General features: G+C 40.2%; 1 protein-coding gene across 2 annotated transcripts in view; it reads left to right on the top strand.

Moving 5' to 3' along the window:
* CDK15 (cyclin-dependent kinase 15) overlaps positions 1 to 11,470 on the top strand; it is a 92,694-nt gene that overhangs the window by 43,358 nt on the left and 37,866 nt on the right. For both annotated transcript variants that reach the window (XR_001002661.1, XM_011949929.1), the window contains exons 9-10: positions 814 to 907; positions 8,430 to 8,493. Coding sequence is in view for 1 of the 2 variants with exons in the window: in XM_011949929.1 (XP_011805319.1) it covers positions 814 to 907; positions 8,430 to 8,493 (158 nt within the window). In the remaining variant the exon portion in view is untranslated. The remainder of the gene's footprint in view (positions 1 to 813; positions 908 to 8,429; positions 8,494 to 11,470) is intronic.

The raw sequence follows: 11,470 nt of genomic DNA, 5'->3' as shown, positions 1-11,470 counted from the left end.
TTTTTTTTTTTTTTTAACTCCTAGGAACCAAATTGTTGTGGAGAAGAAGCAAATCAGACATGTTTAGCAACATTCTTTAAGCAGGAGTCAGAAGCAAGCTAACACTATATAACTGCTAGGCTAGCTTAGGAGACCAGGACCGATGACTCTCAGTTGTTTTATGGATTATTTTAAGAAATGCTGCATCATCAAATTCTTAATATAGAGGATGATACATTGATAAGTGTAGACATCAAAGAGTCTGAGTCAAATGCTGAATGTGGAAAAGTTTTAGGAATACCTAAACCAATTTATTTTGCTTAATGTTTCTTTTTCATGTACAAGTATGCAATATGAGAAAATAATCTACATTTAATTAAATTTATAACAGCCCTTACAATAAGTATAAAATGAACATTCTGATCATGTCATAGTTTAACTTGCATTTTTTTTCTTAATGGCAAAAAACCAATGATGCTTCTTACAATGATAGCATCTTAGACTCAATGAAAAGTGGGGATGAAATGAAATTTGGGGGTACAGTACTTTCCCCTCTTCTCCTAAAACAGATAATGAGCTTGAATGATCTACAATGTTTGCTAACTCTACTGCTTTCCTAACTGCTTCTCGTGGTGTTCCATTTTAATAAAAAGCTGTAGGCTGTTCTTATTTTTGTTTGATATGGGGACTTTTTTTTGGCCCAAGACTTTTAATATCATGTGGTCCCTATTTAACTCTCCCTAAAATATTTCTTGGGAGGAGAAATTCTAGTAATTCAGTTTCGCTTGTATGATTTCTTTCAAAGTGTTAATTTACTCTTGCTTCCTTTGCTAGGGGTGCAGGCTGCATCTTTATTGAAATGTTCCAGGGTCAACCTTTGTTTCCTGGGGTTTCCAACATCCTTGAACAGCTGGAGAAAATCTGGGAGGTAAGAGAATTCTTCTTCTAAAGAAAATGAAATATCTGCATTTTAAGTTTTGAACCAAATTTGCCTTACAGACAAATGAAGCAGTCCATCTGCTTTGAGATATTAAGCCATATATTAAGATTGTAGAAACTGTAGCATTTGCCACAGCTATAAGCACTCTGGGAATGTGTGGTCAGGAAACTCCCTGTTGCCCCATAGCAGCCCATGAATCCAGCTCACTGAATGACATTCAGGTCTTCTGCTACCCATCATTATTATTGTCTTAACCTCCCCAGGGCAATTTCTGTCATTACTACTCAGACACGCCCCTACTTTGCTACCTCCAGTTCTAATGCTAGCATATATTTGGCCCTGGATCTTTGTCAACTGAAAATAAGACAGATAATTTTCAACTGGGTGCAGTGGCTCATGCCTGTAATCCCAGCACTTTGGGATTGCTTTGAGCCCAGGAGTTCGAGACCAGCCTGGGCAACATGGCAAAACCCCGTCTCTACAAAAACATACAGAAATGAGTGGGCTGTGTGGTGCACACCTGAGTCCCAGCTACTCAGGAGGCTGAGATGGGAGGATTGCTTGAGCCCAGGGAGGTCAAGGCTGCTGTTAGCTATGATGATGCCACTGTACTCCAGGCTGGGCAACAACAAAAAAAAAAGACACAGAATTTTCATAGAACCCTGATAGAACAGAGGCTTTCCCTCTTAGTGTGAGAGAAGTGTACCATTTATCATGCTTATCCACAACCAAGTTCCTAAAGTGTCAAGGTGCCTTTGTGTGGCTCCATTTCTTAATTCATTATTTATCCCTACCTCATTTGCCTACGATATGCTTTGTTTCTATGGCCCTTATATAGTACCACAGTCATACTATAGTCATCTGTATATTTCCTTTTTTGGTCATATTTTTATTGTGGTAAAATATGTAAAACATGAAATTTACCATCTTGACCCTCCTTAAGTGTACAGCTTATCGGCATTAAGTACATTCGTATAGTTGCGCCACCATCACCACCATCTATTTCCAGAACTTCTCTATCATCCCCAACGGAAGCTCTGGACCCACTAAACAATAACTGCCCAGCTTCTATCCCCTAGCCTCTAGTAACCTTTAATCTACTTTCTGTCTCCCTGAATTTGCCTCTTCTAGGTACCTCATATAAGTGGAATCATACAAATTTGTCTTTTTGTATCTGACTTATGTCACTTAGCATATTTTCAAGGTTCATCCATGTTGTAGAAAGTGTCAAGGTGCTTTAAATCGGCGGGGTGCAGGGGGGTACTTTATTACTTGCTATCCTGGATCCTGCTCCTTGTCTTCTGGCTAAAATAAAATGTACTTTGTGAAATTAAGACATTTTATAGAGATTGATTACTGACATTAAATTTTCTTCTAGAAACATGGGGACTATTATGAAGGAACATGGGAAAAACTGGGAAGCATTCACAACTAAAAAAAAAAAAAAAAAATCCAAGCCAAAAGACTTTTTCTAAAAACGTCCTTGCAAGGCAGAGAAATCCTTTCTTCACATTGTGTTATTGGGTGCTATAACATCATCTAAGCTGGAGACAGCCTACTGTAATAGCTTTGGAGTCAGAAGACCTGGGTTTGAATTCTAGCCATTTTCTAACTAAATGAACAAGGGCAAGTTATGTAGTCCCTCTGAACTTTCATTTCCTTGTCTGTAAAATGGGAACAATGATAAGGACTTTCTAATTCTTGCTTTGAGAATTCCATGAGAACAAATGCATAACAAGCTCCATGCACCATAAATGCTCAATAGATGTTTGCTTTCTTCCTGTCTCATACAAATTGTTGTACGATGTTTCAGTAACCTAACTGCTAGCAAGTATTACCTGAAATTTAACCCGATTGTTCTCTTCTTTCACTTAGCAGTATTACTTCTTGTCCACAATAGAGGAAGCACAATTGCAGTTCTAATACTGCAATGACCTTTTATACATTTGCAGAGTTTTTCCTGGTCATTTAATCAGGAAACAACACTTAGTGGTTATTCACCATATATAAGGTGAGTAGCTAACTCTACAAGACTCTACAAGGTCTTGTAAGAAGCTGTAAGCCAAGGGGGAAAAAAAAGAATAAGAAAAACACATGATCTGTATTTTCAAGTGTTGTTCAGTCTAGGTAGAGCAATGGTGAAGTATAAGTAAATATATGTGAAACAAACATAAGCTATGTATATATGTAAAAGGATGTACCTAAAGATAGTTAATATAAATTGTAATACTGAAATAAGATGTGCTATTAGGATATTTGAAGAGTAGTTTATTTGAAAAAAAATGTAAGTATATCCTTATATGCTATTAGTATTTGAAGAGTTGTATATAAACTGATTTTTTTTCTTTTTTCTTTTTTTGTTTTTTGAGACAGAGTCTCGCTCTGTCGCCCAGGCTGGAATGCAGTGGTGTGATCTTGGTTGCTGCAAGATCCACTTCCCCGGTTCAAGCGATTCTCCTGCCTCAGCCTCCTGAGTAGCTGGGATTACAGGCACATGCCACCACGCCAGGCTAATTTTTGTATTTTTAGTAGAGACAGGGTTTCACCATGTTGGTCAGGCTGGTCTCAAACTCCTGACCTCGTGATCCACCTGCCTTGGCCTCCCAAAGTGCTGGGATTATAGGCATGAGCCACCGTGCCTGGTCTTGTAAACTGATTTTTAAAATACAATATACAGTTAGGCATAGTCATGTGTGCCTATAGTCCCTACTGCTTGGGAGGCTGGCAGGAGGATCGTTTGATCCCAGGAGTGTGGGCAACATAGTGAGACCCTCATCTCTAATAATAATAAATATAAATTTAAAATAACCCTTTAAAATACGACATACTATCTTTGAATGACGATACAATTTAAAAAGCAATCATTTGATTATTCTTTAATGTATAGTTAGCACAGCACTTAGAAAAATCATAGAATAAAGTGAGCAAGATGCTTCTCAAGGCCTGATCACTCTTTAGGACTCACAGTGGGCTAGGTACTATGCTGGAAAGAGAAAAAATAATAATTTTCTAACCTGCTTGAGACATAGTGGTATAAATGATAACACAGCTGCTAAACATGATGACTTTCTCACTTTGTCCGCAGAGCAAGAAACTACAGATGCAATAACAAAATTGCATTCAATAACATGGGACCGTAGATAACAAACTAACTTCATTTCTTTGTGTACATGCCCTGTATTGGGATTGCTGGATCATATGGTAGTTCCATTTTTAATGTTTTGAGGAACCTCCATACCATCTTCCATAATGGCTGTGCTATTTACATGCCCACCATCAGTGTGCAAATGTTCCCTTTCCTCTGCATTCTTGCCAACACCTCTTTCATCTTTTTGATAATAGTTGTGAGGCGATACCTCACCATGGTTCTAGTCTTCATTTGTCTGATGACTAATGATATTGAGCATTTTTTCATATACCTCTTGGCCATTTGTAGGTCTTCTTTTGAGAAATGTGTATTGAGGTTTTTAGTCCATTCCTGCTACCATAACAAAATCCCTTAGAGTGGCCATTTTATAAAGAACAGAAATTGACTGGGTGTGGTGGCTCATGCCTGTAATCCCAGCACTTTGGGAGGCCAAGGCAGTTGGATCACCTGAGGTCAGGAGTTCAAAACCAGCCTGGCCAATATGGTGAAACCCCATCTCTACTAAAAAGGACAAAAACTAGCTGAGTGTGGTGGTGTGCGTCTGTAGTCCCAGCTACTTGGGAGGCTGAGAGAGGAGAATTGCTTGAACCCAGGAGGTGGAGGTTGCAGTGAGCCAAAATCATGCCACTGCACTCCAGCCTGGGCAACAGAGTGAGACTTCGTCTCAAAAAAAAAAAAAAAAAAAAAAACAAAAAGGAACAGAAATTTATTTCTCACTGTTCTAGAGGTTGGAAAGTCCAAGACCAAGGCACTATAGGCTCTTGTCCAATGAGAGATTTGGCTTCCAAGTTAGTGCCTTGTCGCTGCATCCTCCAGAGAGGACAAATGCTGTGTTCTTACATGGTGGAAGGCAGAAGAGCAAACGGGCCTGGCTGATTCTCTCCAGCTCCTTTATAAGGGCATTCATCTCCGTCCTTGTGTCCTAATCACCCGCTGAAGGCCCCACCTCTTAATACTGTTGCATTGGGGATAAAGTTTCAACATGAATTATGAAGAGAACACAAACATTTAAACCATAACAAGTGCTTTGCCCACTTTTTTTTTTTTTGGAGATCAAGTCTCACTCTGTTGCCCAGGCTAGAATGCAGTGGCTTGATCCCAGCTCACTGCAACCTTCACCTCCCGGGTTCAAGCAATTCTCCTGCCTCAGCTTCCCAAGTAGCTGGGATTACAGGTGTGCACCACCACACCTGGCTAATTTTTTATATTTTGTAGAGACGGGGTTTCACTATGTTAGCCAGGCTGATCTCGAACTCTCAACTTCTGGTGATCCGCCTGCCTCAGCCTCCCAAAGTGCTGGGATTGCAGGCGCGAGCCACCACGCCCAGCCCTTTGCTCACTTTTTAATGGTGTTGTCTTCTTGCTATTGAGTTCCTTGTATGTTTTTGATATTAACCCCTTATCAAATGTATGGCTTGCAAATATTTTCTCCCATCGTAGTTTATCTCTTCATTCTATTGATTGTTTCCTTTGCTGTGAAGACACTTTTTAGTTTTATTTATTCCCATTTGTCTATTTTCACATTTGTTGCCTATAAACAGGTTAGAAAATTATGCAGATTATAAATAGTCCCTGAATTTGTGTTTTACTAAACATGGCCTACACAGATGAAAATAGGAAAGCTACTTCAGAATCTGTGATATTTGATGTCAGAAGTGCATCTCTGAAAGCAATGGGTCCATTCTAAATCTCTTAACCTCTAACCACAATTTGTTCTCCATTTATCCTGAGATCTCATTCTTAGGAATAAAAACACATTGAGAAGTCCTGAATCTTTGTTTTACTATTTTTCTGAAATGCTTGTAGTGTACGTGTTTACATCTAAATAATAGCTGTCATCACTTTCTGATCAATTTTAAAAACTGATTTTAAATAAGTGTTTTTCATAAATAATCCTGGATTTAGTTCTAAAATCAGAATAAACTATGCAAACTTTAAATCCATTAATCAAAATGCTTTTAGTTTCCTTTCCAACAAAGGCAGATAAACAGCCCCTTCAGATCACTGTGGTTTGAAACATAGCACTCACTGGCTGCCTTTTAAGGGCCTTCAGGGAGGGAGTAAAACAACAATTTTTGGTTTTCAGTTTCCCAGACAGTGAAGGAGAGATTTGGTAATTTTCTCAAGTGAAAAAGAATTCAATAACTTTCAAATAGAAACTGAGGTCAAATTTCTAAATAAAGTATATTGAATTTTTGTTTAAACTTTTAAAATCTCAAGTTTAAAGCTTTGAACGTAAGATTAAAAAAAATTTTTTTGGTATCTATTTTGTTGGCTTTAGTTAAATATCATACAAAGTAACCAACCCTCTGGTAACTGTCACCTTAGAGAAAACATGATAGTGGTTGTTATATATTTCTTCTATTGTTTTCTCTTCATTATCTTTGCTTTCTTTTCATTGTGCTTTGCCAGCCAACAGAGGATGTATGGGTACATGTGATTCACACCCCCTTGTTTACACATGCATCTGTGCAAATACATAAGGTGGTAGGTTCAAAAAGAAGAATTAGCTTCCTGTCCCCTGGCCCTCTCCCACAAAAGAAGAATTAGTTAAGTTGGTTTTTCAAAATGGATTCCAGGATTCTTAGTGTTCCCTCGGGCTCAGGGTGGTTGATAGGAAAAGCCTGTAATCCTCTCAGTTGCTTTTTAGTTTGTTTAGGGAATGGATCAAAGAAGGAAGATTTTACTGGGTGGCATGATTTTTTTATTATATGAGGGAAAATAGCACTTCAGTGTCTTTTGTTTAAAGACAAGCTTAACAGATGCCAAAAAGTACACCTCTCAGCCAGAGTCCTAGTCAACAAGCTGATACATATTAAGATTCTGGATTCTTCATTGATTATATTCAGTCATTGTTGGGCAATCGACTCCCTGCCGTAATAATTGGGCCAGTATCTATAACCAGCATTTTACAGATGGATTTGCTAGACTCTTTCTGTAAGAGATGTTTCTAAAAAGAGTTATAGTGAGATATGCTTCTAAGAAAAGTTATACTGTGGTAGTGTAATAAAAGCTACTAGTGTTTTATTAGTATTTCACAAAAACAATGTTACCCTAGCTACCATATATGACTGCCTATGGGCTTTTATGATTATTCTAAAAAAATACTAAGGTATTGCCTACCGGGGAACTCATGGTGATAGCTCCATCCAAAGTCTGAGCTGTTTTGGCTCCAAAAGACTTTATTTTCATACATCTTAACTAAAAACTAAGGCTTTAAATTGGTAATTCAAGGCCGGGCACGGTGGCTCACACCTGAAATCCCAGCACTTTGGGAGGCCGAGGCGGGAGGATCACGAGGTCACGAGATCGAGACCATCCTGGCTAACACAGTGACACTCCGTCTCTACTAAAAATACAAAAAAAAAAAAAAAAAGGCCGGACACGGTGACTCAAGCCTGTAATCCCAGCACTTTGGGAGGCCGAGGGGGGCGGATCATGAGGTCACGAGATCGAGACCATCCTGGCTAACACGGTGAAACCCCATCTCTACTAAAAATACAAAAAAATTAGCCGGGTGTGGTGGCGGGCACCTGTAGTCCCAGCTGCTCCGGAGGCTGAGGCAGGAGAATGGTGTGAACTTGGGAGGCGGAGCTTGCAGTGAGCCTAGATCGCTTCACTGCACTCCAGCCTGCGTGACAGAGCAAGACTCTGTCTCAAAAAAAAAAAAAAAAATCGATAATTCAAAGCATAGGCCAGCTCTTTTTCAAGTGATGTTGTTCCCATGACAATCCATTAGTGAAAAACCAAATACCGTATTCCAAGCTGCTAGTCACAGAGAAAACAAGCAGATGAGATGAATGTGATAGAAAGGACTAGAGTTAGTTTTGGGGTCATATGTAGTCAACATTCCATTGTGTGAAGGTCAGTAATCTGAATCCTTTTTAATTTGAGCACATTGGGGAACAGCTGAATACCCATACTGAGGCATAATTTAGGCTGTCAAGTGTCTCCTGTCAATATACATATTGTCATCTGATATAAGGCAAAGAGACAGTCATTCCTGCTTCTTTATATCCCTACCTCCCAACATGGTGTCTTAATGCATGATGATCATGCAGTAAATCTTTAGTGATGAGAACATGACTTTAAGCAAGGCTGTATGATCTGCCTCAGAACAAGTGAGTCAGTAAGAATGCAGGCCCAGGACCATAGGAATGTATTACAGTTTTGCCCAAGAAACCACAAACATTGGAAACACTCAGAGTTCTTTCTTGTATACATCAGCTGGTGTCATGCAATGGGACATATATCTGACTCTTCCCTGTTCTTTCCCTTATCTGTCCTGCATGTATCCATACCTCTTCCATCCACCTCTTCTCCCCACCTCACCTGTCTTTTTCTTTGTTTGGCTTTATATAGGTGCTGGGAGTTCCTACAGAGGATACTTGGCCGGGAGTCTCCAAGCTACCTAACTACAATCCAGGTAACATTGATCTGAGCTTCTGAATACTCTGAGAATTAATAATGTAAGGAGAGCACTGGCCACACTAACAGGGCGCTCTTCTTGTATTGTGAACTCAGCAGCAAAGATAGGTGTAGAGGAATTTCTACATTCATATATTCCCTGACTAATCTTTGTATGAGGAAGACACTGAAATAGTAATTGAGGTTAGACCAGTTCCCCAGCTCTGTAAAACAAGTAGCAAGCTGAATATAATTTGAAATGACTATTACTGCGGATTCCACATCCATTTGTCAAATACCCAATGGCAAAAGAATAACTCAAAAGATGGGCTCACTTTTGGGCCCCCTGACTGTCATAAGTTTATTGATTAGATTGTTAAATTTCATAAGTACAAAAAGAAAGCTAATGCAACAGAACACAGGTAGAGGCTCGCTAGGCCTAGGACATGCCAAGTGAGCTGTCTCTAGGTTGTACTTACTAAGAGTTCATTCATTGCCTGTAAACCTGACACTTGGTCATTTTCTCTCACACATTTGGTCTTTCAAGACTGGCTTCTGGGATGGATTTAGAAGTGCTAGAAGTGTTATCCATGGGGGAATTCTTTGAGAAGTTGTTGCAAGGCCACATCGGAGGGATCAGATTAAGCAGTAGTCACTTCAAGGATGTTGAGACAGAAGGGAGGAGACAGGCACTGAACTACAGGATGGAGGATCATATTAGAAGCTGAAGCAGCAAATAAAGACCATGCCAAAGCTGAGCTCTCACAGGCAGGGTTAAAGGGGAGGTAGAAAGGTACAGATAAGGACAAGGTTAGGGTGGATATGCTCCAAGCCAGATTTTCTAGTCTATAATTGTTCCATTACTAAAAACGAAATCTTCCCAAATTGTTGTCCTTACTAACTTTTTTTTTTTTGAGATGGAGTTTTGCTCTTATCGCCCAGGGTGGAGTGCAGTGGCACGATCTCAGCTCACTGCAACCTCCGCCTCCTGGGTTCAAGCGATTCTCCTGCCTCAGCCTCCCCGAGTAGCTGGGACTACAGGCACCCGCCACCATGCCCAGCTAATTTTTTGTATTTTTAGTAGAGATGAGCTTTCACCATGTCGGCCACACTGGTCTCGAACTCCTGACTTCAGGTGATCCACTTGCTTCAGCCTCCCAAAGTGCTGGGATTACAGGCATGAGCCACTGCACCTGGCCTGCTGTCCTTACTAACTTTGGTATGAGATTATCCTGGAAAGGTTTCATAAGAGCAAGAAATTTTTGGTAGAGTTAAAATGTGATTAAAGAAGAAAATAAAAGACATAGGGAGTTGGGGACTTTTTTTTTCTTCTTTTCTTCAGCATCCAATACTTTTGCTTACAGCTATCCATAGGGATCAGGCATCTTGAACCACCAGGATTATGGAAGCCCTACAGCAAGCTAAAGACTAACTGTAAAGTCCTTTCTGCTGCTGTGTGAATGGTTATATCCATTACTAAAGGCCTTAAAATCATTTGCAAATGGTTTATGATTTCTAACTATTTTTCTAGAGTTTAACACCTGAGAAAAATGCCATTCTCTAGTCACAGGGCTTGGAATAGTGCCTATTTCCATTGGTCTGAGATAGAGAAAAAAGAACAAGTTTCTTGTGGAGCCATGGTCCAGTCTGCAAATTGCTCCTATCTCCAGTTGCCATGGTTTCCAGGAGAACTTGGCTCTCATCTTTTCCTGCCCTGCCTGTACTTCTCCCTGTCCACTCTGTTCTCTATTTTCTGTCAGCTTCCTAACTGAGGATGCCAGCAGAAGTTCAGAGTCACAGATGGATTGTAGGAAACAATTTGGATGATGCCAACACAAAGCTACTGTGGTGGGCATATGCTGCTCCCCCAAACTTCAGACATTTGGGTTTCAGGTTGGTTCAGGCAATCAACAGTGATCCTTAATACAAAATGTCTTGGTAAGAGCAATAATCATAGAAACTTGGCCAAAGTGCTTCCCTGCCAGATTGTGTGCTTAATAAGATAACTGGGTTCCAATGAAACAGAGAAAATATGTTGCATTTTTAAAAATTTCCTGTTGTTTCAAAACAATGTGCAGTTTTTCTATATAAGAAGAAAAATCTCCAGGCCCAACATCCATAGGGCGCATCATCCATTGTTTTTCTTTTAAGTTTTCAATTTAATTCAAATAGGTCAAAAATTTTCAGGCACCTACTATCTGTCAGTTGCTGTGCCATGTGCTGGGGCTACATAGATGGAGAGGGTCCATTCTTGAATCTCTAGTGTTTGAGTTTGGATTCATTCATCCACACTCTTTCACCAGTTCTCTTTGTTACTGGGGTGCTCATTTGTGAGCCCTGCTTCCATGGCTTGGGGAGTTTGTGGCTGTGGGCCAGGCTGAGCTTATGGATCAAAGGGAATTGGAACCTTAGCCATAGCCAAGATGTCTAAACCTGGATTTGGAAGTCTTAAAAGTCCAGCCTATCTTGGGCCATGGGGTCAGTACTATCAATAACTCAATCCCAAGGACTGTGTTTTAAAAGGGTCTTCAACATCTGCATTTCAGGAACATCCCCTTACATGAGTCAATAAGTTCCTTTTGAGCCACCCCCTACCCATCCCCATCCCTGAGCTGCTGTGGCGTCTACACACTTGAATGTCAATGATTAAGGGCAACAGAAGACAAGCTAGGAGCCAGGAAAGTGTCACAGATGAGCACTGTGTCAGCAGCATTCTGGATGAGCTTCCGATTCCTCTCCTTTTCATTCTAAGTAGTCCTAGGAGCCCCCAAACTTTGAATCAGCCAGTACAATTTTGAGGGAGTCCAATTGTCCAAAACTTGGGAGAACCATTCAGTGTCCATTTACACCCATGCCTCCATTTCTAGGCCTTATCTGGACACCTCTAGGAGGACAGCAAAGTTTCCATTTGTACAGCTTTTAAAAAGTCACCTGATGCTGACCCAGCCGGACAGATTTCTCTGACAGTTAACTGTTTTCTTGGAGCTTTGATGAGT

The sequence above is a fragment of the Colobus angolensis genome, unplaced genomic scaffold (genome assembly GCF_000951035.1).
Source record: "Colobus angolensis palliatus isolate OR3802 unplaced genomic scaffold, Cang.pa_1.0 Scaffold30, whole genome shotgun sequence".
NCBI lineage: Eukaryota > Metazoa > Chordata > Mammalia > Primates > Cercopithecidae > Colobus > Colobus angolensis.
The sequence above is the reverse complement of the archived record's forward strand: the minus strand, read 5'-3'. Positions and strand labels throughout refer to the sequence as shown.